Genomic DNA, 25,981 nt, shown 5'->3' with positions numbered 1-25,981 from the left:
CGCCGGCAGAGGCGACAACGCGCAGGGCCGTAGACAGAGCTCTCCCCCCCCCCCCGCCCACCGCACAGTTGGTACGTCCCGGCAGGCTCCGCCCCTCCCTGCCCTGTGCGTCCGAGCCCGCATGGCTGCCGGCGCGCGCCCGGGCGCCGGGCCTCGGTCCGGAGCTGCCATGGCCCAGTGGAGGAAGAAGAAGGGGCTCCGGAAGCGCCGGGGCGCGGCTTCCCAGGCCCGCGGCAGCGACTCGGAAGACGGCGAGTTTGAGATCCAGTCAGAAGATGACGCCCGGGCCCGGAAGGTGGGAACGATGCGGGCAGGGACGCAAGTTGGGGGCCGGGGACGCGGCGCGTCCGCGATCGGGGCACTCGGGGCAGCAATGCCTCAGTTTCCCCGGCTGGGGAGTGAGGGCGGCTGAGGGTGGGAGTGAAGTCCGGATGTCCGGGAACCGGGGCGCAGGCCCCGTGGCCTAAGCACGTGTCTCGGGACCTGCCGCGCCCTCGGGTCCAGGCCACCCGAGCCTCCTAATTCCTGGGCCCGGGATCTGCGGGCCTGGCGGGCTGGGTTCGGAGCGCCGAGAGCTGCGAGCAGTAGCGCGCCCCTCATTGGCTTCCTCTGCTCAGCGGGCGAGTCCTTTCTTCCTTTTCCTCCAATGAAAAGTGCGGGTGCGGAAGATCTGACTTTGCAAGTTTGGGGGACCCTTGGGAGGTGTTATTAACAGGGAGGCCCGAGTGCATGACCCGAGACGGTGACCCCAGCCATCAAGCTTCCTGGGAAGCCTCATAATCAGTTAAACAGATTTCTTGATCGCTGGCTTTGTGCGAAAACCTTTATATGCCTTATCATTTAATCCTCACACCAGCCCTGTAGCCAAATCCTGTCAGTTCCACTTTCCAGATGAGGAGACTGAGGCCCCGTGGGATTAGGTAACTTGATGAGATCACCCAGCTTGTTAGTGGGACAGCCAGGATTCACACCTGGGACTGTCTGGTTCCAGGACCTGTGCTGTTTGCACTACTGCGTGCCAGCTGTGAGCACCAACGGGGCAGAAGAGCTGTAACCCCGTATTTCCCAGAGCCCAGTGCCAGCCGGTGCCTGGCACAGAGGAGGCCCTGGGTACATACGTGGATAAGTGGATGCTCACATGCAGGGAGGGGCCTTACACACTTCCAGGGCAGGGACCAGGTAAGGCCCCCAGTGCCTGGCACAAAGTAAGTGCCCTGTAAAGTTTGTGGAGAAACTGCCAAAGGTGACACATGGCACAGGAGGTTAGAAGTGGTGAATGCCAAAGAGGATCTGTAGTGGTTCATCCAAGGAGTTGTGGCACAGCCCTGCATTCAAACCTGGCCCTACCCTGGACTGGCTGGGGGACACTGGGGAAGTTGCTTAACCTCTCTGTGCCACTGTTTCCACTTCTGTAGAAAGCTGATGATTATATGCGCCTCAGAGATTGTTCATTTCCCGGTTCCCTAAGTATTGCGAGGCCTCTGCATGGGTAGGCACTTGGCTTTCAAGATCTAAAGCAGGGTTGGCAGACTTTTTCTGTAAAAGGCCAGATGGTAAACATTTTAGGCTTTGTGGGGCCATGCAAAATCTGTCTGTTTACTTTGTTTGATTTTGTACAGTTCTTTAAAATGCAAAAACCATTTTTATTTCATGGGCTGTACAAAACCAGTTGCAGCCCTGACCTAAGGGTTGTGGTGGGTCACAGAAGGTCATGGGGGAGCCAAACCAGAGTTCAGATACCTGTTCCCCCCACTTTCTGGCTGTGTGACTGTGGGCATGTCACTTCTCCTCTCAAGTCTCAGTTTCCTTATTGTGAAGATTGAGTTAATTTAGAAGACTGGAGAGCGACCTCTGGCTTATAGTCCATGCTGTGTGAGTTTTAGCTATTATTATCAGTTAGTGTTCCATGAGTGTTATTTCTTAAAGGAAGAGGGTGGTCCAAGAAGACTCCCTGGAAGAGGCATCTGGGTTGGCTTTAGCTGTGTCTTAAAGGATGAATGTGCCCTGCATAGGCTGAGAGGAGACCAGAGTTGGTTGGGGGTGATATGCTGGAAAGGATCTGGGTTAGGGAACAGGACAGCTTGGAAAAGTCTAGTCCCTTATACATAGTAGCTGTTTTGATTAACCAAAATTTTTAATTTTGAGGACTTTGAATAACAGACGAGGATGACGACGGCGATGATGTTGTTCATAATAATGCCACCAGCCGCTGTGTGTTAGGCGCTGTCCTAACTTCCACTTTCCCATTTAATCGTCACAACACCCCTGTGGGGCAGAAGCTCTTGTCCTCCCTCTTTTCCATTTGTGCAAATTGAGACTCAGGGAGGCTGTCACTTGCCTGAGGTCTCGCAGCTGTTGAGTGACGAATGCAGATGGCCTGACCTCCGGGCCACTTGAGCCCGGCCCAGACAGGGAGAGCCCTTCAGCAGGGAGGACACGTGATCCCGGAGGAGCGCGACTAGCTGGCATGGGGAAGGAACTGGCATCAGGACGGCCCCCTCCCTGCCCACTGGGGCCTGGTTGTGCCTGGCACGACCCTGCCTCTCCGTCCTTCCCTCTCAGCTAGGCCCTGGCAGACCCCTGCCCACCTTCCCCAGCTCGGAGTGCACCTCGGACGTGGAACCAGACACCCAGGAGATGGTGCGCGCCCAGAACAAGAAGAAGAAGTCCGGAGGCTTCCAGTCCATGGGTGGGTGAGCCAGGCGCCCGGGGGCCTCAGGGCAGCAGCAGGGCGTCCCTGTGCCCTCCGCCCAGTGGAACCCATGCCCGCCTGGGCCCAGCACTGTGGTGGGTGCTGGGGAGACCGAGGCAGCAGATAGGGTCTCCAGGCTTTCAGGGCCTTGTGGTGGTGGTGACAGGCCCAGGAAGAGGAAGCAGCAGGAGCAGAGCGGTGGCAGTGGGACTGAGGGTGCCCCCAGTGGGGACAGAAGGCCTGCTGAGGCTCTAGAGCAGCTCACGAGCTTTCGTGAAAGGGCCAGATGGTAAGGTACCAGGCCACAGTGTCTCTGCCACCCCTACTGGACTGCTGTGGAAGCAGCCGGATGATAACAAACCAGTGGGTGTGGCTGCGTGCCAATAAAACTTTATTTCCAAAAACAGACCTGGTTTTGGGCCTGAGGGCCATAGTTTGCTAGCCCCTGCTCTCGGGTCTCAAGGGTGACAGCGGATGGTGCAGTGTCTGAGGCATCCCCAGGGGCTGGTGAGGTTGATCCGGCCTCCTCTCCCCTGCCCCGCCAGGATGGCCTCTCCCACCAGCCCCAGTATCTGAGCTAATCGCAAAAGGTGCTGACACTTATCAGACACCCATAATGGAACATAATCTGCTTGAAACACAACGCCTCTGTTCAATCCTCACAACCCTTTTAGGAGGCACTGCTACATCTCAAATTACAGATGGGGACACTGAGGCAGGGACAGACTCACTTAAGTTACCCCACTGGGGAAGTGGCACGGCCACGGGGGTGCCCCCAGCCCCTGACCCTCCCCGTGTCTTTCCCAGGCTTGAGCTACCCGGTGTTCAAGGGCATCATGAAAAAGGGCTACAAGGTGCCGACGCCCATCCAGAGGAAGGTACAGAGTGGGACCTACCCGGGAGGGACGGGGAGGAAAGGGATCTGACCCTTCCAGGTGGCCTCTTTTTTTTTTTTACATGGGCAGGCACCGGGGATTGAACTCGGGTCCTCGGGCATGGCAGGCAAGCACTCTTACCTGCTGAGCCACCGTGGCCCTCCAGGTGGCCTCCTGACAGCCACCCCTCGCCCCAGCCATTACACCTACATCCCCTCTTACCCTGGTTGAAGCCCAGAGCTCACTCACTCCACAGGTGAGCGAAGCCAGGCTTCTGTGCCAGTCACACCTCCCCGGGCTGCCCACTGCTGAGCCGCTGCCCCGGCATCACCACCCATTCCTCTGGGGCCCCAAGGGAAATGATTAGTCCAGGAGGTTGGCGTGACTTCTGAGGAAGGATGTGCCCCCTGAGGAGACATTGGGGGTGGTGCCCTCATCCCAGATGCACAAACAAGCTCTTGTAAGAGTGGGAACTGGGCTGGGTGGCAGCCTGAGATCCCGTAGTCTGCCGTCCCCAGGGGCTGGAGACTGGATTGGGCAGCACTCGGGTGTGTGGTCAAGGCCTCTGGGCACCACCCAGCCCCTGCACTTGCCCGTCTCCAGACCATCCCGGTGATCCTGGACGGCAAGGACGTGGTGGCCATGGCCCGAACGGGCAGCGGCAAGACAGCCTGCTTCCTCATCCCCATGTTCGAGCGGCTCAAGACCCGCAGTGCCCAGACTGGGGCCCGCGCCCTCATCCTCTCGCCCACCCGCGAGCTGGCCCTGCAGACCATGAAGTTCACCAAGGAGGTGCCTCAGGGGCCGGGGCAGCTGGGGCTGAGCTGGAGCCAGCGCAGGACAGGGGGCCGGGAGTGGGCCGGGCCACCTCACCCTCCCCGCCCTCTCTCTGTCTCTCCACAGCTGGGCAAGTTCACAGGCCTCAAGACTGCCTTGATCCTGGGCGGGGACAAGTAAGAGCCCCTCGCTCCAATTCTCCGTCAACCCCCTGCAGCCTGACCCAGAGTCTCAGGGTGTTAGATTGAGCCCGTCTCGCTTATTAATAGTCACAGCTTGTCTGCACATCAAAAAAATCTAACTGGGGAAGCATGCCATAAAAGGTTAAAGTGAATTGGTCACCCAGCTCTGCAACTTAGATGGAGACAGTGGTGTCCGAAAGGGGACTGTTGGCTCCCAGCGTCCATTCTTGCTCACGGATGAGCAGTTCTGGTGTGTGCATTTACCGTGCCTCATTGTGGTTGTTTCAAAAAATGAACGCACAAAAATGGAGGAATTGGGCAGTAGCTTAAATATGCAAAATGTATTACATCTGGCGTGTGTGTGCCATCCTTCTAACACAGCAGGTACCACACTCAAGTGAGCAAAGCAAGAAGTGAGGGGTACAGTGGTTCGGGAGTAGAGCCGAGATCAGGACCCAAGCTCTAGCTCCCCCCCGTCCCCAGCAGCCCTTCCCTGTTCTCCCAGGACGCCTCTGTTAATGGTCATCCTTGACTCGGAGACGGGGTTGTGCGCTTTGCATTCATTATGATAACTGATTATCTCTATGGTTTGTTAGGTTGTCAGAAATGCCCCCCTGGGCTAAGTCTGGCTTAAGATTCTGGCTTCTTACAGGTGTCCCAGATGTGTCAGGGGAGGACTAGAGTTAGGGGAGTGCATGCAAAGGGTCTAAGAGCATGCACACAGATGCAGAGAAGCTGGGCTCCGGTGGTGCTGGCAGTTCCAGGGCTAGTCACTAGGTGGCACTGTGGCACATGGCGGTCAGTTCTTTGCTGCCTGAAACCCGGGGGCCTGGTGTGTTCCTTGGCTGAGCCGGTCTCTTGGGGAAGCTCTTTGTTGTAGCCAATTCTTTGGTATATTTCAGGTTGTATCTCTTCTCAGAGAAATACCCTTCCTAGTATCAGCAATAGCTTCCCCTCAGCCCCAGTCCCAGGGGACTCACATAGGTGTTTGCTTTCAGGAAGGGAGGGAGACTAAAGAGACCTGTTCTGGCGAGCTAATGCTTCCTCTCCTTTCTAGAATGGAAGACCAGTTTGCAGCCCTGCACGAAAATCCTGACATGTGAGCCTGTGGACTGGGGGAGGGGGGTGGTCTGGAACTCCCTTCCCCGGAGAAGAGGGCTGTGTGGCCCTGGGGGTAACCTGATCTGTGCACCCTGTTCCAGAATCATCGCCACCCCTGGGCGGTTGGTGCACGTGGCTGTGGAGATGAACCTGAAGCTGCAGAGCGTGGAGTACGTGGTGTTCGATGAGGCAGACAGGTCAGGCTACGTGTCCCCCCCCCCAACCCACCGCCCCATGCACGTGGGTCAGTGCCGGCCCAAAGGCTAGGAATGGGATGGGGTGGGCTGGGCTGGAGGAAGGAGCCAGCCTCAAAAGACCTGGGGGACTAAGCAGGCAGCCGTTTGTTTCCCCAGGCGAGGCCAGAGCCGCAGGCAGTGCAGGAGCTGCTCTGGGGACTCCCCAGTCCAATACATACTTTTTTATCAGATATTATTTTCAGCAGTATCGAAAGGAAAAGTAAACCAACAAACACATGATTTCAAAGAGCTAAAACAGTGCCAATTTGAGAGCATGGACTCTAGACCGAGACAGAGGTGGGATAAACCCAGCTGTGCTCCTGCCCAGCCATGCCCTTCAAACACCTCAAAGGATGGTTGTGAAGGGGAAAAGGGCCGGTGCGTGGAATGTCCTTAGAATAAGCCTGTCACCATGCTAACGTGAAAGTCCTAAGAAACACAACTGAGCAGCAGACTCAAGATTTCAGGGTCCTTGTCAGAAGTGAATAAGTATATAAGTTCACTTGTACACAAGTTCCAGAATAGGAAAATTCATAGAAAGTTGATTAGAAGCTATCGGAGCCGGGGAGAAGGGGGCAGGGAGGATGGGAAGTTATTGCTTAATGGACTCAGAGCTTCTTTTTTGGGGTGATGAAAAAGTTGGGGTAACAGATGGTGGTGATGGTAGCACAGTATTCTGAATGTAATTACTGCCACTGAATTGGACACATGAAAATGGTTAAAATGGGAAATTTTAGATTGTATATATGTTACCACAGTACAAAGTTAAAGAAGATTTCAAGGTTATTCTTAGAATGAGGTGGCCAAATAAACAAAAAGTGGGTTGCCTTTTTAAAAAAAAATGAGGCAAATGGCAGGACAGGTGGGTGAAACCGTGGTAGCGGGAGAAGGCTGGCCGTGGACAGGACAGGCTGGAATGGAAGCTGTGCTCCTGACCTGCCCTGTCCTCTGCCCTCCCAGGCTCTTTGAAATGGGGTTTGCAGAACAGCTGCAGGAAATCATCAACCGCCTCCCCGAGGGCCACCAGACAGTACTGTTCTCTGCCACACTGCCCAAGCTGCTGGTGGAGTTCGCCCGGGCCGGTAAGTGAGCAGGGGCTCGGGCAGGGTTGGGGCTCAGACAGGGCTCGGGCAGAGCCGGGGTTCAGGGGCAGGACCTGGGCTCCGGTGGGCTCCGAGGCTGCACCCACAGTGACTCTACGGGGCCCTCCCCAGGCCTCACGGAGCCGGTGCTCATCCGCCTGGACGTGGACGCCAAGCTCAACGAGCAACTAAAGGTGAGGCTCTGCCCGTCCCCTGTCCTGGGTCAGCCTGCCCAGCCAGCACCTGTGAGTCCACCCCCCTCCCCTGGCCCTCTCCCCGCAGACCGCCTTCTTCCACGTGCGTGAGGACGCCAAGCCGGCCGCGCTGCTCCACCTGCTGCGAAACGTGGTGCGGCCGCAGGACCAGACAGTGGTGTTCGTGGCCACGAAGCACCATGCTGAGTACCTCAGCGAGGTGAGCAGGCCCTGCTGGGCCCCGGGTCTGGGAGACACCAGGGATCCACCCGCCCCCTTGGGGACCAGCCCAGCACCTCCCACTGGAGCTTGGAATGACAGGGTCACTTGTGGCCACCAGAGGGCAGCACCAGAGCGGAACAAGGGTCGGGACCAGGGCTCCTTACGTTTTATTCTTTGAAACTGGCATGAAAAATTGCAAGCACATACTAGAGAACAGAAAATAGTATCATGACCTCCCAGATACTCATCATCTAAAGGTACCACAGTTATCAACTCATGACCAGTTTTAATCCATCCATTACCTGCCTCCTGATCCACCCATCCAGGTTATTTGAAGCATATCCTAGTCGAATTGTCATTTCACCTGCAGATTTTAACTTTTTAAAATTGAGGTATAACCTGCAGCCAGTAGGCTATGTAGCATCCCCTGATCTTACATGAACAGCACAATGGTATTTTTAATACATGTATATCTCTGTGAGCCCAGCCAGAGCAAGGTGTGTGCCGTGGGGTGGGGTCCCAGTCCCCCTAAGGGTGCGGGGCACCCTTCCCAGCTGGTGTCTTTACCCTGGTCAGGTACGGGGATGGGGGGGCTGTTATCTGAGGGCACAGTTCCGTGGCTTTTACTTACACCACACACTGAATCGTGATTCCTCTGTGCAGCTGCTGGGGTCACCAATAGATAAGACTAAAATGAACATTTCTAAAGAATAGTTACCACTTCCATGGTGCTGCCTATGTTCTGGGCCCTGTTCTCAGCATTGTATGTGTATTACCTCACTCAATCCTTATAACAACACTGCAAAGGAGGAACTACCATTCTGCTCATTCCACAGAAGAGAAAACAAGCACAGAGAGGTTGAGTAACTTGACCAAGGTCACACAGCTTATTACTGACCGCAAGAATTCAGGATGAGGCTCATAAGCTGGGGTGGTGCTTGCAGGTTCCCTACGGGAGCCCTCTGCACATGTCATCTCCTTTGGTCCTGTGGGGAGGGGGAGGTGACATAAGCCCCATCCATACTGACAACTCCACAGCCTGTGGAGTCACATCTGGTGCCATGTCTTCCCCTCTGCTCCAAGTCCACCTCACCTTCCTCTGCCCTCCTGCCTTTGCCCCATGCAGCTGCTGGCGGCCCAGCGGGTGACTTGCACCCACATCTACAGTGCCCTGGATCAGACAGCCCGCAAGATCAACTTGGCCAAGTTCATACACAGCCAGTGCTCCGCACTCATCGTCACTGACCTGGCGGCCCGCGGCCTGGACATCCCGCTGCTGGACAACGTCATCAACTACAGCTTCCCCGCCAAGGGCAAGCTCTTCCTGCACCGTGTGGGTAAGGAGCCACCGGTCGGCCCTATTCCTGCTGGAACAGACAGGGAGACCGAGGCCCAGGGAAGGGACTGCTTAGGTCAGAATGTCAGCACGATTCTAATAGGCAGCCCCAGAGCTCTAAACGGGGGCTCCTCCCTCTCTTTCTGGATTCATTGGTCCTAGGCTTTGTCTCTGTCCTTCCCGTGGTGGCACTTGGCCCTGTAAAACCTGAATCCCTCCCTCTTTGTTTAGCTCCTCTCCTGGGTCCGTTTGCAGCCTTTCAGCGCTCTACCAGCCCATCTGTCTCCCCACTTGCCCACTTTGTGGAATCAGGATGTTGGAGCCCAGCTCCCCTTAGCCCTCCCAGACCAACTCACTCCATTAAATTTTAGTACGAAAGTCATCCATGTTCACCGAAGGAAACCACACAATAGAGCAAAGCCCCTAGAAGGCGGAAAGATCCGGTACCTCTGGCAGTAGCTCCGACAGCAGCTGCGAGCCACCTCGTGCCGTGTCAGGCCAGCGCCGGTGTGTTATGTGGTGGCTCTGCGTCCACTCCGTTTTACAGAGGGGGGAACTGAGGACAGGCAGGTTAGCTGACTTGCCAGGCCTTGCACAGCTAGCAAAGTGGGGGAGGCCAGGATTGGACCCCGAGGAGTCTCATTCCAAAGGCCATCACCCCCTTCTCCCCTCTCCCCCATCGCCTCTTTCAGCGGGCCATTGTTGTGGTGCAGGTCCTTGACCTCTTGTTAATGTGTACAAATACATCAATTAAACGCGTGTGCCTGAGCGAGGAAACAGGCGGGTGGGGTTCCTTGGCTTGGTCCGTGTGGCACTGGACATCATCAGTAAGTAAACCCTGGCTGCTGGTGGAGGCCCTGGGAGCAGTTTGATGGGGTTGTAGGGGGAGCTGTGCCTCCCGCCCTCCCTTCAGGGGCACATGCGAATCACTGTCCGGCTGCCTGGCCCCCTATCAGCTTCTAGTGCCCCCCCCCACCCGGTTCCCGGTGCTCTGGGGTGACTGCCTCTCATGTCCTGTTAGAGTCCCCAGAGCCCCCCCAAACCAACAGCATAAATCAGACCCTCCAAACAATCCTCCGTATGCGCTGACACTTTGTTTTTACAAGGTACAGAAATAAATCAAAATGTAATGATTTAACACAAAATTGGAATCACACTGGACATTCTTTGCTGCAGCCTCCTTTTTTTTGCATCATTGTGCATCATACTTGACATCATGAATGAGGTCAGAAAATCTTCTCTGTAAAGGGCCAGGCAGTAAATACTGTAGGCCCTGCAGGCCACCTGGTCTTTCTCCTGATTACTCGTCACTATTGTAGCATGAAAGCAGCACAGATGAATGGGGAGGGGGTTCCAACAAATGTTTTATTTACAAACACAGGCCCTGAGCCAGATCTGACCTGTGGATTGCAGTTTGCAGTCCCCCTTTTCAGCTGTATAATTTTCTACCATATGGTTATAATCCAATTATCTTAACCCCTAACGTTGGACCTTTGAGTGTTTTCCACCTCGGGGCTGTTCCAGTCAGGGCTGCAGAGAGAATCCTTGTGTGTGAGTCTTTACCTCCTCGAATATTTCTTTAGGGGAAATTCCCAGATGTGGGGATTCCGAAGACCTTTGATGCTGGTTTTAAGCCATGCCTCGTAATTATTTTTGCTGAGTTTCCCGGAGCACTGTGCGTGTTTGCTCAGGGACTGTCAGCCCCCTGTGCTTTTGTTGGTGGGGACAGCAGCTTGGTGAGGTGGCCCATTCCCGTTGGGGTTCGGCATGTGCGGCCCAGGCTGGGCCCCTCCTTCCCCCAGCTGATCTTCTGCCCACGTAGGTCGCGTGGCCCGGGCCGGCCGAAGTGGCACCGCCTACTCCTTGGTGGCCCCGGATGAGGTCCCCTACCTGCTGGACCTGCACCTGTTCTTGGGTCGCAGCCTCACCCTCGCCCGCTCCCAGCCGGAGCCCCCAGGTGAGTGAGGACGGGGTCCCTGGGAAGTTGATGGTGGGATGTGGCTGGGTCCTGCGTCCCTGTCCTGGCCTCAGGAGGAGGTGGCACTAGATTTGACTACAGGAGGCAATCCCTGCCCCACATTTCCAGCTTCTAGAAATGGTCACATTTGTGTGATGTAGGGAGCGTCATCATCACCTCTGCCTTAGGGACGAGGAAGGGACCCAGTGAGGCCAAGTGTCTTGTCACAGCAGGGGGTGGTGTGCCAGCAACCCCGAGACCCCGGCTGGGAGCCCTGTTGACTGCCGAAGCCCTGCCCAGCAAGTAGTGAGCAGAGTGGAGGGCCTCCCCACCCGGTTAGCTTGAAACCCTGCTGTGTCAGGAGGGATGTCCGGCCAGTTCAGGCCTCCCTGTGGGGACCGAGCGGCCTCCAGAAGGCCCAGGGTCCCCTGTGCTTCCAGGCTGTGTGAAGGTTCAGTCGGCAGTAGGGACAGGCGGGATTGGACCTGAGAGCCCAGGAGGGGTGCAACTTTGAGGTGCCTCCCTCAGACGATGCCTAGGGAGCCCGTCTGTGCTCCACATACTCCTGACTCCATGGTGGAAGGACAGGCAGGGAGCTGAGAGGGGATGGACCTGCCCCAGGGCCGGGCAGCGGTACCTGGCTCCAGCCTGTGTGTGCTGAGCCCCTGCTGTGGGCCCACCATGGGCGCGGGGCCCGTGGTCTGGGGGTGGAGGGAGACCCTGACGTGCACACCGCTTCTCAGGAGTTGGTGTCTCCCCCTTGAACTAGTGCTGTCATTTCATTTCTGGTCCGGCCACTGACCCTTCTGCTGCAGCTGCTGAGCCTTGGTCAGCATGGTGGCTGTTTGACAGTGGTGGCTTCTTTCCTGCTGGTTGTTCGGTGGCAGTTTGTTGTGACTTGGGCTGGGGTGGGGGCCGGGGCCAAGCCAGATTCCTCTGACCGGGTTCCTTGGGTGCGGCAGGCGAGGTGGCCGCGGACGGCATGCTGGGCCGGGTGCCTCAGGGCGTGCTGGACGACGAGGACGGGGGCCTGCGGAGCGCCCTGGAGGCGTCGCTGGAGCTGCGGGGCCTGGGCCGCGTGGCCCACAACGCCCAGCAGCAGTACGTGCGCTCGCGGCCTGCACCCTCGCCCGAGTCCATCAGGAGGGCCAAGGAGCTGGACCTGGCGGGGCTGGGCCTGCACCCGCTCTTCAGTAAGTCCCATGTGCTATGGGGGTGGCTGGTGGGCCCCACCAAGAGTCCTGCCTCACTCCGCCCTCCCCGCCAGCCTTGCGCTTCAAGGAGGACGAGCTGCAGCAGCTGAGGCTGGTGGACAGCATCAAGAACTACCGTTCCCGGGCTGTGAGTGAGGAGCTGGGTGGGGCTGCGCCTTGGCTCTCAGGGCCCAGAGATGGCAGCCGGTGGCCTGGTGGTCACACAGCGACAGCCGCGGTGCCAGGAGTCAGATCATGGGGCCCCACAGGGATTTTCATCTCACTGTGCAGCTGCTGAATCTATAGCCAGGCTCCCTCAACATCTCCAAAGACCCTCCCTTGTTCTGCAACCATTCCTGGTGGTCTTTCACACCATTTACAGATGGGTAAATCAAGACTTACAGAGGGGAGTGATGTGCCCGAGGCCTGTTTGAGGCCTGAGGCGCTGGCTTTTTTTTTTTGCATGGGCAGGCGCCGGGAAATGAACCTGGGTCTCCGGCATGGCAGGAGAGATCTCTGCCTGCTGAGCCACTGTGGCCCGCCCGAGGCACTGGCTTTTGATAGCCTTTTCCCCTTTCCTCTCCTTGATTCCCACTGGCCTCCCCATCTTGGGCATAAAGAAGGGGATGCACACAAAAAAAGGAAAGCTCTGCCAGCCAGCGAGTGCCAGGAAGAAGGAGGGGTGTGCTGTAAGGAGCACGGTTTCAGAGTCAGGTGGACTAGGGCTGAAATCCTAGCTCTGGTTCATTCTGGCCGTGAGCAGGGGCCTCACCCTCTCCGAGCTTCCCTTTCTCACTGTGAGGTGGGATGGGGCAGGTACCCAATGCAAGGCGGGAACCAGGGGTGGGAGACCCACAGTGCTCAGGCAGCGCCTGACACCTAGCAGGCACCCACCAGGCTGGCCAGGGTCGGGTGCAGGTAGAGGAGCCCATGGGCAAGGGACTCGGCATCCTCCCCACAGACCGTCTTTGAGATCAACGCCTCCAGCCGGGACCTAAGCAGCCAGGTGATGCGTGCCAAGCGGCAGAGGGACCGCAGGGCCATCGCCCGCTTCCAAGAGGGGCGGCGCGAGCGGCAAGAGAGCCTGCCCAGCCCAGCCCCAAACCACCCAGCACTGCCGGAGTTGGAGGAGGCAGGAGAGAGTGTGGAGGTACAAGCCTCACTCCAGAGACCCTAGGGTTGGGGCAGAGCCTGAGGTCAAGTCCTAGCAGCCCTTGGGGTTATGTCAGGGCTTTGAGCAATCGGTGAGACCCAGTCACCCAGCTAGTAAATGGCAAAAAGTCCTCGGGAAGCCCCTGGCCCTTCAGCTCCGGCTGGCAGGCTGGTGGGGGCGCTGGGGAGGCTCCCAGGGCTACAGGCATGGCATTCCCGTTGGCCAGGACAACTTTGCAGCAGTGGTGAGCCGGAAGCGGCTGCAACTGAGACCTGATGGGGCATCCAAGAGGCGGAGGGAGGAGACCCGGCAGCGGGACCAGGACTTCTACGTCCCCTACCGGCCCAAGGACTTTGACAGCGAGCGGGGGTGAGTTGGCTGCTGGGGTCCCAAGATGGGGTCATGGGGCCTGGTGGACCCCTCCTCCACCCCCGCGTGCCCTCCCCGTCCCCTGCAGCCTGAGCGTCAGTGGGACCTTCGAGCAGCAGGCAGCCGGTGCAGTCCTGGACCTGATGGGGGACGAAGCCCAGAACCTAAGCCAGGGCCGGCAGCAGCTCAAGTGGTGAGTGGTCAAGCCAGCCGCCCTTCCCTGGCCGGTCTGTGCATCACCCTGGCCACCCCACCTCCACCCAGTCCCCCAAAGCAGGAGCTGTGACACCCACATACATACTCACGCACACACGCGGCTTGTCCTTTCCTCCATTTGGTCCAGCCTACCAGGGATATGACCCTCGCTGGTCCTCCCCTTGACTGGTTGTGTCCAGTAGGGTTTTAAACCCATCTGTCCTTTTTGCCACTTTATCTCCAGCCAGGGTTTGTGATCCAGGAGGCCTCTAGGGCCAAGAGAAGTGACGTGGCTCATCCCAGCACTGGGCAGTGGTGGAGCCGGGCTTAGGAGGTTGGCCCCAGCCCACCAGCCCGTGGACCAGTCCCCTGTGCTCACACTCCCCTTTAGACTTGCAGCTGCCAGGAGAAGGTGGGGAGAGAAAGGAATGGACCTTTATTGAGCACCTACTGTGTGCCAAACACGGCTGCCCAGTTTTCACCCACCAATGTCCAGTGAGGGGTCAGACAAGAAAATGGGCCCCGAGGGGAGCCGCCACCAGGCTGCCCTCCCAGCTACCCCTCAACAGGGACCGGAAGAAGAAGCGGTTTGTGGGACAGTCAGGACAGGAGGACAAGAAGAAGATCAAGACCGAGAGTGGCCGCTACATCAGCAGCTCCTACAAACGGGACCTGTATCCGCAGGGGTGCTCCCTCGGGGGTGGGGCCGGCTCCCAGCCCAGGACCTCTGCATGGCTCCTTAACGCAGGTTCCCAGCTATCAGAAATGGAAACAGAAACAGAAAATAGATGACCGTGACTCGGAGGAGGAGGGGGCAGCCTCTGAGCGGCGAGGCCCACAGCGAAGAGGTGGGAAGCGGGCCCGTGGCCAAGGTGAGAGCCGGGCAGAGAGTGTGGGGAGGCTTTGGGGAAACCGAGGCACAGAGGGGCACAGCAGCCCCAGAGCTGTGTCTAGTGGAGTGACCTGACCCCCCCCCCCCAACATGGACTGCTCCCCTGCCCCCTTGCAGGGTCCCTGCACCCTCTCTGTCCCTCAGTGGACCGGGCCGGGGCCTCATCCTCATTTGCTCAGCCAGTCAGCTTCCCACGTGCCACCCCTGCTGGCACCCTCAGATGCACTGTCCCGACCCCTTCCATTTCACAGATGAAGTGACCAAGGCAGGGTCACCGGGCACTAGCTCTAGGGTAACTTACAGCTAGTACACCTGATTTAAGCAAATCTTTCTAAAGCCTGAAAACATACCAGGCCAGGCTTCATGCGGTTTTTGACACTTGGCCATCTTCCATCCCCCTAAAAGAAATTGCCTGTGGTCCTCTGGGCACTCCTGATCCTTCTTAGTGACACTAAGGGTTCACTTTGCAGCAGCTTCAGGTCAGAGGGCGGCTTTTCAAGGAGGAAACAGTCATGGGGCAGTTGAGGAAGGGTCTTCCCTACCCCAAGGGCTGGCAGTGGGGTAGAAGGTCACCTGGGGACTTGGTCCTCTCTGGTCTGCTCTAGGTCCCTGCACCTAATGACCATGGCTGGACCCTGAGGTTTGCCCTCCCTGCTCCCGGCCTTCACCCTGAGCTGAAGGCAAGGGACTGAGCTCAGCCCCCGTCCCCCACCCCCACCCCGGCGACGAGCTGGCTGACAGAGAGAGTACCCTACTTGCTGTGAGGGGACAGGCCCTGTGCTGGACACAGGACACGTGGCCTGGGAGGCAGGCAGAATGAGAAACAGGAAGCTCATGAGGCCGCCAGGATCACCCAGCTGCTTGCCACCCCCACCCCCAGGCCTCCCCTGGAGAGGGGGACCTTGGGACCTCGTCCTGGTCCCCACGCCTGGGTGGTCTTAAGAGTATGCCTTAACCCCTGCTTATGTCCCCTAGGGAACTGGTCACTGCTCCTCCATGTCCCTGTGGGTCTGCTTCCCTGACCAGGGGCTCAGGGCTGGTGGGTCTGGGGGCCAGGTGCCCCTCAGCCGCCTCCTCTCTGCTGCCCTCCTGGCGTTCTGCGTGCACATCTCTCAGCATCTCTCCTGTTCTGTATCTCTGTCATGTCTCTGTCTCTGACTTTCTGTCTTCCTTACTCTGGCCATGTCTTTCTCCTGAGTCTGGTTTTCCCTCTAGCTCTCTCTCTGTCTCTCTCACTGACCGTCTCTCCCTCTCTCTGTCTCTCCATCTCTGTGTGTGGTTCTCCCTCTGCTTCAGTCTCTTGCTGCGTCTTTCCCTTTGTGCCTCTCTCTCTGTCCTGGCCTCTCGCAGCCTCCCTTGCACCCTCCCACCCCTCACTTAGCAGATCCTTCTTTTCCTGGGTGGAGCACGCTGGGCCCTGGGCTGCAGGGGAGCAGCTGCCACCCCCGGCATCCTGTACTTGGAGGTGATGGGGTCCCATCGGATGCCTGGGCTCCAAAGGAGACATCTGGGGCCGCCTTAATGACCATGTGTCTGGGAGGACCAGAAAGGTCACCGTGGTGGGAGGCACCCAGCTGGGAGAGGGAGCACCACTCAGAGGAGGAGGGAGCAGCTTGGTGGGGAACTGAACTGGCAGGTGGCCGTGCTCTCCCTGAGATCTGGGAAAACAGGACTACAGACCTCTGGTGCAGCTGCTTGGCTGTGCCACCTTGGACAGCCCTTTTCCTTCTCTGTCCTCTTTCTGTCCTGCCAAAAGGGAGGCTGAGCTTAGCCCGTTTCCTCTAGCAGACCCGGAGCCCGCAGCCCATGGAGGCAGGGATTGGGGTCTGGCTCGGTCACCGCTGAGGCCCCAGTGCCCAAAACAGCCCTGCACGTGGGAGCTCCAGCAGCCTTGGTTGGATGGTTGATAATAACAGTCACAGTCTGAAGACACGTACTGTGGACTTGACACCATCACGTTCATTCCTCATTGGGATTCCATGAGGAACGTGCTACAGTCATAATTAACATGGGGGAAATGGAGGCACAGAAAGGTTAAGTGAACTGCCTAAGTTTTTAGGGATCACACTACTGATGACTACGCTAGACTGCCCAGCCTTTATTAAGCACCTGCTGTATGCCAAAGAAGGCCCAGCCATGAACACAGAATGGGAGTGGGGACCGGGGAGTAGTCCGGGAGGCTTCTAGGAGGAGACTTGGGTGTTGACAGAAGGGTGAGCTCACGGGGTCTCCCTGTCCTGGCAGGCACACCCCAGCCCCGCACCCCAGGCGCCCCCACAGGCCATGTGCGCTCCGAGCTCAAGAGCAAACAGCAGATCCTGAAGCAGCGGCGCCGGGCCCAGAAGCTACGCTTCCTGCAGCACGGGGGCCTCAAGCAGCTCTCGTCCCGCAACCGCCGCCGGGCCCAGGAGCTGCAGCGGGGCGCCTTTGGCCGGGGTGCCCACTCCAAGAAGGGCAAGATGAGGAAGAGGATGTAAGGACCAGCCCCGCCCAGGCCCGGATGTCAGCAAAGCCTCCCCCCCAGGCACTGCTGCAGGCCTGGGCCAGCCACAGGGGAGCCAAAAGGGCAGCAGCTGCCTCTGCAGAAGGCAGAGACAGGGTCTGGAAGGGTCTCTAGGAGTTGCCCAGCAAAGCCTGGTGGGCCAAGCCCTGTGCTGACAACTTGACTGCTGTCGCTTCTATGTCTTGGGTTCAGTGGTCCTGACCACACAGGTCTGAGCCCTGGGTGCCTAAGACCCAGTGGATATATTTTTTTAATGTAATAAATCTTTGAGCCCTGCTGGAGTACCATGAGAGTCTACTGGGGAGGTGTAAGGGAGAGTCACAGGTACTAACTTCCCAGCCAGCTTTGTCGGATGATTTGGAGAATGTGATTCTACCTGGAGTCTTGGGGTGGAGGGTTCCCTAGCTGTGAAGGGGTTAACATGCTCCCCCCACACACACATACCCAGAGATCAGGGCCTCCAGCCTGCACCAAGCCCTGCCCCTCCCTCTTACCCGGGAGCCTGTGGTGGCCCAGGGTGGTCTCCACCTTGTGATGCCCAGACGGGGCGGGGAGCCGGCCCAGCACGCGTCCCCGGCGGAAGAGCTCTGAGCACACCTGGGCTCACCGTCTTGCTGGGCCTGTGTTTTACTCCGCAATTCATCCAGCATTCGCCATACACCCGCCCGGCTCCAAGCACCTGGCAGATACCTCTAGTTTAATCCTCCCCAACCTGGAGGGAGGGTCTGGGCCTGTCCCACTTTACAGGAGTGGCCCAGGTGAGTCCTCAGGGACATGCAGGGCCTGAGGCCAGTAGGGCCTGGTGTGGGCACAGCCCCCGTCATCAGTGTCACTGCGGCCCACCATTATTGGGTGCCTGCTGCGTGCTGGGTCTAGGGCTGCCTCTCCTTCACCCCTCGTTTAAGCCCCACGATAACATGGGCACAGCCTTCTCGCATCTTTCTGGTGAGGAAACGAGCTCACTGGGGAAGCCACTCAGCCCTGCGCCCCACAGGAAGCGTGGGATGGGACCTTTCCAGGGCTGGAGTCCCCACAGGAACCCCACCGTCCTCTGCAGCTCACCTGGGTTGGGGCTATGAGGCGGGGGCCACTGGCTCGGCCTGGCGGAGGCTGGTCAACAGGGCTGAGAGGTCGTGGATAAACATCTTCACCTGGGGGACCCCAGTGGGGCCAACATCACATCACAGTCCCGAAATTGCTGTCCAGCCCCTAACCCCCAAATGCCTGGGGAGGCTGAGAGGCAGGGTTGGGGGACTGGAGACCCCTGTTAAGGGAACAGCAACCACCAAGGTCCTAAGCTGTGTTTCGGGCTTGAAAAGCCTCCCAAAGGGCACTCAGCAGACACCTGAGGGAGTTGGCTGGCAAACACCTGCATTTGATTAAATTAATATTTTCGCTTACACCGATTCACTTTGTTTCTTTTAATTGAATTAACCATATTTGTTGGTTTGCGGTCTTATCCGTGCATGACCTTCGTTTTAATTAACTTCTTCCTACAAACTTAATGAACACCCGTGGGCCCACTGCCAAGGGCTGGAACTTGGTGGATCACTTAGAACTGTGTGCTCCCCCTGCCCTGCACATTTGTAGCTTAAACATCTGAAAAGGAAATTTTATATCTCCACCATCAATGGAAAAAAACAAGGCACCCCTTCCTTTATCATAACTGGGAGGGAAACTGGAGAAATGACTGCAATAAAAAGGAAACGTGTTGAAGTGGGGCCAGCTGCTGCTGCCTGCGGGGAGTGGGGGGTGGGGAGGTGGGGAGGTGGGCAGAGGAGCTGAAAGGCATCAGAAGGGACTTCCTGCTGTCCTTCGCACTGAGCCTGTCACCCTCCTTACAGTCGTGTGTGTGCCCCGGGGCGCCAGGGCACACTTTGTACACGGGGGTGAATGAAGTCACTCAGCCCAAGATGTCACAAAGGTGGACTCAGGTGACTCGGCTCCTGGCTCTGATGGGATCCCGGAGGGTGGACGCAGGAGTGAGGTGGAAGGGGAAAAAAAGGTGCCCCCTTCTGTCCCTCGACTTCTGAAAGGGCCTGTGCTTTCAGTACACACCAGAAACATGACAACTGTCAAATCTGTGGCACCCCACCCACCCACACTCCACTGAGAGTAGAAAAACCAGTGTGCTTAGTTCACAGTGACCTTTAGTGGCACCACTGGGCAGGGAGAAAGCACCAGGCAACTTGGCCCTCCACCTCCCTGGGAAAGCAGAGGCCTGGCCAGGCCTGGAGGAGTGAGATCCATGAACAAACTGAAAGTGAGGCTTGCCCTCCTGCGTCCCAATCACTAGGACTATATTTGCACCGTTTGACCCTGGAACCAAAGAGGAGCTTGTGGCATATAAATGTGGTGACTATCAGTGCATGCCTGGCCCAGGGGGAGGGCACTGAGACCCGGCGCGGGGCACAACCACAACCTCCTGCTCACATGGCACGTCACCATCACAGCCCAGACGGAAACCCAAGAGTCGGGGCAGGGGCCAGGGCTGCGACTGAACCCACAGGCCCTGCTTAGCACATATAAGGTGCCACAAAATGGTGGGATTTCAGGCGCATGATTTCTCCAAAGAGGGAGTATTTGGGGGGGCTGGAGGTGACACAAAGAAGGGGTCTCACCTGCTCCAGCTGCCCCTCGGTGTCCTCGAGGTTCAGGGCCGGTGGCTGCCTCCGCTGCCGGCACACTTGCTGGAACAAGTTGAGCGCCGACATCCTCGTGCGTCCCAGGAGCAGGGTCTTCTCGGCTGCCGTGTTCTGGATTTGAATCCACTTGGACTCCTGGCGAGCACCCCCACCCCCAGCCCTGCGGGTTAGGGGTTAGGCAGCGGTACGGCTGCAGAAGGGCGGGGTCTCCTACCCATCCTCTTCCTGCCAGTCAGGTGCGGGTGCGTGCACACCGAGAGGCACAGGAACCACCTGCCAACTTTTGACAGCTGCCCCTCCTGTGCCCTACCGTGCTTTCTGATGCCTGAAAGCCCCTTTAGTACCGCTGCCCTCTGGGGTAAGCGTTGCCCCCTCTGCTCTCATCAACTCCGGAGCCCCCTCGCCCGACGGGGTGGGACCGGGGCCCGTCGTACCCAGTGCAGCGTACGCTCCCGGGCGGCCTCCAGCCGCTCCTGCAGCTGCGCTCGCCGCTGGCAGTGCCGGAGCAGCTGGTCCTGCCCCGCGTCCCGCAGCCGCTGCAGCCGCGCGCGCGTCGCCTCCAGCTCCGCCAGCCGCTCGCGCTCCGTGAGCCTCAGCGCCGCCAGCGTGTCGGCCAGGCTGTCGAACCGCGCCACCAGCTCGGGGACCTCCTGGAACTGGGGCGGGGGTGGGGAGGGGCGCTCACACGGGGCTGCAGCTCGCGGCCCTCCACGGGCCACCTGGCCTCTGCGGGCACCTTCTCAGCCCGACTGCGAAATGGGGCCAGCACACAGCCCCTGTCCCAAAAGTGGGGACAGCGGGATCTGAAGGGTTTGGGACGCCGGCTATACTCCGGCTGCTCCCCACTGCTATATCAAACACAGCTGAACTTTCCTACCTGTAATTAATAGTGAGTCTTTGACTCATTTACTTGTATTTTGAATGTCTGGATTGCCCCAGCCCTGCACCTGTCCTTGTGACCTTATGAATTACCTGTCTGGCACAAAAGGACAGATACTGTATGATTTCGCTATCATGACTCTGGCCCAGGCAATCTCAGAGGTTACACTGTAGAATTTAGCAGACCAAGACGTGCACAGAAGCTAGAGATGGGGGCGGGGAGGGGTGGGGGGAAGCCCAAAGAGGTTGAATCTAAACCTCTAAAATCTCTGATTTTTCTAGAAGGAAAAATCAGAGATGATGGAATGGTAGCCCATGGCAAACTCTGGGATCTGTTTAGTAACTGCTTGCTGAAGTGTGCTTTGAAAATTATTCCTTTTTTTCTTTCTTTGCTTTTTATATATTTTACAATTAAAAAAATTTTTTTTGAAGGAGAAGAACTACCTTTCTGGGTCTCAGTTTCCCGAGCTGTAAAATAGGTTGACAACAAGACTCACTTCACTAGGCTATGGGGGACCGATTCCAAGGAGGGCAAAGCGTGGCCCAGGCTTACGGGTCGCGCTCAGTAGGTGCTCAGGAGGGTGCCCGCCCAAAGCCATCCCCATGGCCACCTAGCGCCGCCCCCGCCCGGCGCTCACCTCGGGCCGCCGCTCCAGCACTCGCCCCAGCAGGCGCGCGCAGGGCTCCAGGCGCTCCAGCCGGCTCTGCAGCCGCGCGCGCTCCCGCCGCAGCTCCTCCAGCTGGGCCCGCAGCCGCCGCGCCTCGGCCTCCCGGCGGCCCGCCCGCTGCCGCTCCTCCGCCGCCCTGAGCCGCGCGCGGCTGCGCCGAGCCTCGGCGTCCTGGGGGCCAGGGGAGGCAACGAGCCTCAGGGCTGCGGAGCGGGCGCAGCGCGCCGCCTCTGCCCCGCCGCCACAGTTGTACTCTGACCCACGGGTCGCAAACCGACGGCCCGCGGGCCACATTCGGCCACAGTCTGTCATTCTGGCCCTTCGCGCCCCCCTCCCCCCTCGTTTTTCTCCCCACATGAATGCTTCAGGCGGCGGGGACAGCCAACCCAGCTTCCAAACACCCCACCCCCCCCACAGCTTTCCCTTTTGTTTCTTTGATTTATGGGACCTGCCTGGCCCCTGTAGGGTTCAGAGGCTGCGACCGGCGACCCTCCCTGCCGCAGCGGTCTCCACCTACCTGCAAAAACCGGTCAAAGCGGACGAAGGCCGCCTTTAGCTCCTGTTCCTTCTGTTCCAGCTGTTCCCAGCGCCGCTGCAGCGCGGCCATGGTGCTCTGGAACACCTGGGGACGAGGAATGGGCGCATTTGGGAGGGATTCAAGACACCCAACGCTTTTGTGTTCACACTTAATCCCTCCCATCTATTGTCCCTGATTTTGTGGCTGCTCCTTTCCTGTTCCCAAACGCATCCACGGCTCCCACGGGACGAAGCCAAAATGCCCTCCCACAGCTCCTGCATGCCAGCGCCCCTGCCCTTCCTTCTGCCCTCATCTTATCCTCTCTCCTCTGACACTGCCTTCTAGCCCCCGCCACCTTACTCTGTTCTTACCTCCAGGCTTTGCGTATGCTGTTCCCTCTGTCTCCCTCTTCCTCTCCTCCCATCCCCCTTTGCTGGATAAACTGACTTACCCTTCAGCAACTGCTAAGACGACCTCCTCCAGGAAGCCTTCTTTGACCATCCCCAGGGGGAGCTAGGGGTCTCCTCTGAGCCCCCACAGCCCCTGCCCAGTGCTTCTCCCACCATAACACTCGCTTCCCATGCACTTGTCTGCCTTCCTTTCTAGACTGTGAGCCGCTTGAGGGCAGAGACTATGGTGAGACCTGCAGACCCCCAGGACAGAGCTCAGCACATGGCATGTGGTCAATACACACCCCTTTCGCTTGATCCCCACTTGACAGATGAGGAAACCAAGGCTCAGAGTGTTGACATGACTTGTCCCAGGCCTTGTGGCTAGTAAGTTGGCTCCATAAGTTCCCACTCCCCTGCTCACCACCCAGTTCCCCTCCCCATCCCATTTCCCCCCTGGGGTCCCAAAGCGCCTCAGGGATGGGGGGCGAGGGCTCACCTCCTTCTGGGTGGCCAGACCCTGGTCCACATTCACCAGCTCCTGTCTCTTCTCCAGGAGACGCAGCACTGCGGGGAAGTGGCCCATGGCCTGCTCCCGTATCTTCCTGGAGGGGTGAAAGTAGGCAGGAGTCAGGTGCTTGGGGCAGTAGGCAGGAGTCAGGCCCCAAGCACCCCACGAGTGCCTGCAATGCCCCCGTCAGCCACCCACTGGCTGTTGAAGTCTTCATTCATTCAACAAATTGTCCGGAGCACCTGCTCTGTGCCAAGCACCATTCTAGGCACCTCGGGGCAACTGTGAACAAGGATGACAGAAAATCCCTGCCCCTGAGGAGAGGGCATTATGCTGGGGGCCACGGAAATAAAGGTGTAAGGTAATGCTGTGGTGTGGCAAGTGCTACGATGAAGCGCTGAGGAAAATCAAGGGAAATCTTTCAATGGGGAGGTCAGAACGTCTCTCTGAGGAGATGACATTTGAGCAGAGACCAGAAGGAGAAGAGGAAGGAGCCATGGGGATATGTGTAGGGAACAGATGTTGCATCCAGGGAACAGCCAATGCAAAGTCCCCAAGGAAAGGGCCTTGGAGTGTGGAAGGAGCAGAAGGGGTCAGCGCGCTGGAGGAATGGATGGGAGTTGCGGTCAGAAAGGTAATTAGAATCAGACCATGTGGTGGAGTGTGGGAAGGGACCACGTTGGCTTTGGCTCTGATTGAAGTGGGAGCCACAGGTGTATTTGGAGCAAGGGATCCCTGTGGAAGCATGGACAAAAGGGCAGGGGGGCACACAGGCCACTGATGGGGTGGGGGGGCTCTAGGCTAATGAAGAGATGACGGATCTGATCAGGGATGGTAGCGTAGAGGGGTTGGTTCTGGATACAGTCTGAGAGCTCAGCTGCTGGGGTGGGTGAGGGAAAACAGAGGACTTGAGTGACCCTGGAATTTTAGTCTGGGCAGTGGAAGGGTGCTGCTGCTAGGAACTGCAACACAGAATACCGTAAGGGGAGGGCAGTTGGGGGCGGGGCGGAGATTAGCTGCCCGCTGTGGTGCTGAGACACCTGTTCCACCTTCACAAGGAGGTGTCCAGGAGGCAGTTGGATTTCCGAGTCTGGTTGTCAGGGGAGAGGAGGCTGGGCACAGCCATTGGGGTCAGCAGCAGAAAGAATGGATTTACAGCCCATTTGGTAAGGCTATCCTGGCCCTGGCCCAGGGGGCACCCTCCCATTTTACAGAGGCTGAGACTGAGCCCGGGACCTGTCACAGGGCTGCACACAAAGCAGGCACTGGAGAAGGCTCCTCCGTTTCTCCTTAAAATGCAGAAATTGAAAAAAGTGCTGGTGGGGCGGGGAGGCAGGAGAGTGTTCTCAGAATAATCCCTTCCCACCTTGGTGTGAATGATTTTATCTCAGCTGTCATCTTCTGGTGGGGCTCCTGAGCAGGTTAGAGAAATAGGCTATGGGCCCAGCTCTGAGACCTTGGAGGAAGTCACAGTTCCTTTCTGAGCCTCAGTTTCCTCTCCTTTGAAGCGGGGTGGGGAGGACAATAATCGAGACCTCGCGCGCGGGGGGGCCTGGGGATAAGCCATCCCACCTGCTCCTGCCCTGCTTCCTGCAGCCCCCCCCCGCCACTCCCCCCCCATGCCCGCCACTTGCAGGCCACTCACGCCCGGGGTTTCTCTTCCAAGGCCAGTAAGAAATATTCCTTCCAGTTCACCGCCATTCTCCCAGCTGCCCCCGAGCTTCCTGTCCACAGGCTGGAGTTTCGCACGAGCCTAGGAGGGCTGGGGGCACTGATGGAGGGCGGCGGGCGGTGTGCTCGCTCCACACTCTCAAACCGCCACAACCAACAAGCTCTGGTTGCCGGGCAACCAGCGACGCGACATTCCAGGGCCTGGCTGAGGCCTCGAGGCCTCGGGAATCCTCCAGGAGAGGCGGGGGTGGGGGTGGGGGTGGGGGGTGGGGGAGAGGATATGGGGGGCAGCCTCTGCTCCACCTGCAGTAGGATGGGTCCCTTGGCCAAGAATTCTCCTCTCCCGGGGACCCAAGCCTGGTTACCCTCTTCCTGGCTCTGCGGCCACACTGGATGGGATTTCGTGGCACTAATGCTGCTGAACGCTCAGTTCAGCAAGTGGAAGCACTTGCAAGGATAATTATTGGGCACTTACTGTTTGCCAGGCTCTGTGCTGAGTCATCTGCTCCCTGGAAAGGTGCTGAGGCCCTTCTATGTTCAAGCCTTTGGAGACTTCCTGCGCTGGAGATGGGCTCCCCCTGGCCATGCCACCTGGGGTCCCCAGTCTGGGTAGGGCAGATAAAGAGGGACGATTATACAAGATGAAGGAGACCAGCATATGGGGACAGGCTATCTGAATTTGGAGGGAAGGCGGTGGGAAGGAGTACACAAACTTTGAACCCCTACTGTGGGTCAGACACTAAGCTAAGCAGTCTACATATATCTAATTTAATCGTTACAATCCAGAGTACTATGGGGAAAGTACCCAGGGTAATATAACACATACTCACAGGCCCTCCTTCCGGAAATAACCATGCCAGCATCTTGCCATCTCTGTTTCAGATCACTTTTTTTTCCAGTTTCAAATAATTCATTTTTCCACTGAAAAAAAACCGTATTTTCTTATTGTAGATTGACACTATTTAAAAATCTATAGTTACTTGCAATGCCTACATTGCTTAAAAGAATTCCTAGAAATTTTTTACTGCATGTTTGAAAAAACTGAGCCAAAATAATGCACATCTTATAGTTGAGCATTTTGCATTACTGTTCACATAATATCTCTCTGCATATGTTAATGTGAAGTTACAATAAAGCACCATGATCTGATTTTTTTCTTGTTTTTTTTTTAATGGTGGTATAATTTACATTCAGAAAAATTCACTTTTACACATCTAGTTCTATGTTTTATGGGTTTTGACAAATGCATAAAGTCATGTAACTAACACCACAATCAAAACAGAGAGCATGACCCCAAAAAGTTCCTCATGGCATTTCTAATCAAACCTTGACCCCACCCCCAGCCCCTGGCAACCCCTACTCTGCTCTCTGTCCCTATAATTTCATGTTTTCCAGAATAGCATAAATGGAATCATATACTCTGTAGCCCTTTGGGTCCGGCTTCTTTCACATAGCAATATCCGTTTGAATTCATTCTTGTTGACGCATCCACCGGTAGCTTGTTCCTTTTTATTGCTGAGTAGCATTTTATTGCATACTGTAATTTGTTTATACATTCCCCGGATGAAGGACATTTGGTTGGCTTCCAGTTTGGGGCAATTATGAATACAGCCCGTATAAACATTCACATACAGGTTTTTTGCACAAACGTAAGTTTTCATTTCACTTGCATAAATACATTGAAGTGAGATTGCTGGGTCATTAGTAAGTGAATGTTTCACCGTATAAAAAATTTTCAAACT

General features: G+C 57.4%; 2 protein-coding genes across 2 annotated transcripts; one reads left to right on the top strand and one right to left on the bottom strand.

The window, feature by feature from the left end:
* Nucleotides 1-108: 108 nt before the first annotated feature.
* Nucleotides 109-17,235, top strand: DDX54 (DEAD-box helicase 54). The gene is made up of 20 exons (XM_077159896.1): nt 109-295; nt 2,563-2,689; nt 3,500-3,570; nt 4,171-4,359; nt 4,471-4,520; nt 5,584-5,625; nt 5,729-5,824; nt 6,824-6,945; nt 7,078-7,139; nt 7,228-7,359; nt 8,488-8,698; nt 10,520-10,654; nt 11,617-11,847; nt 11,922-11,995; nt 12,809-12,997; nt 13,227-13,369; nt 13,458-13,562; nt 14,134-14,238; nt 14,321-14,436; nt 16,701-17,235. Exons 1-20 carry the CDS (start codon nt 122-124, stop codon nt 16,931-16,933), a joined length of 2,607 nt encoding a protein of 868 aa, XP_077016011.1. The 5' UTR covers nt 109-121; the 3' UTR covers nt 16,934-17,235.
* On the bottom strand, nt 14,218-24,380 carry CFAP73 (cilia and flagella associated protein 73). Its single transcript, XM_077159904.1, has 8 exons — nt 24,214-24,380; nt 22,557-22,662; nt 21,669-21,773; nt 21,122-21,322; nt 20,039-20,260; nt 19,581-19,739; nt 18,022-18,110; nt 14,218-14,320 (listed from the first exon to the last, which is right to left on the bottom strand). The coding sequence occupies exons 1-7, from the start codon at nt 24,267-24,269 to the stop codon at nt 18,033-18,035; spliced, it is 927 nt and encodes a 308-aa protein (XP_077016019.1). The 5' UTR covers nt 24,270-24,380; the 3' UTR covers nt 14,218-14,320; nt 18,022-18,032.
* Between the last annotated feature and the right edge of the window lie 1,601 nt (nt 24,381-25,981).

This window comes from Tamandua tetradactyla, chromosome 5 (genome assembly GCF_023851605.1).
Source record: "Tamandua tetradactyla isolate mTamTet1 chromosome 5, mTamTet1.pri, whole genome shotgun sequence".
Taxonomy (NCBI): domain Eukaryota; kingdom Metazoa; phylum Chordata; class Mammalia; order Pilosa; family Myrmecophagidae; genus Tamandua; species Tamandua tetradactyla.
This window is presented reverse-complemented; position numbering and strand designations above follow the sequence as displayed.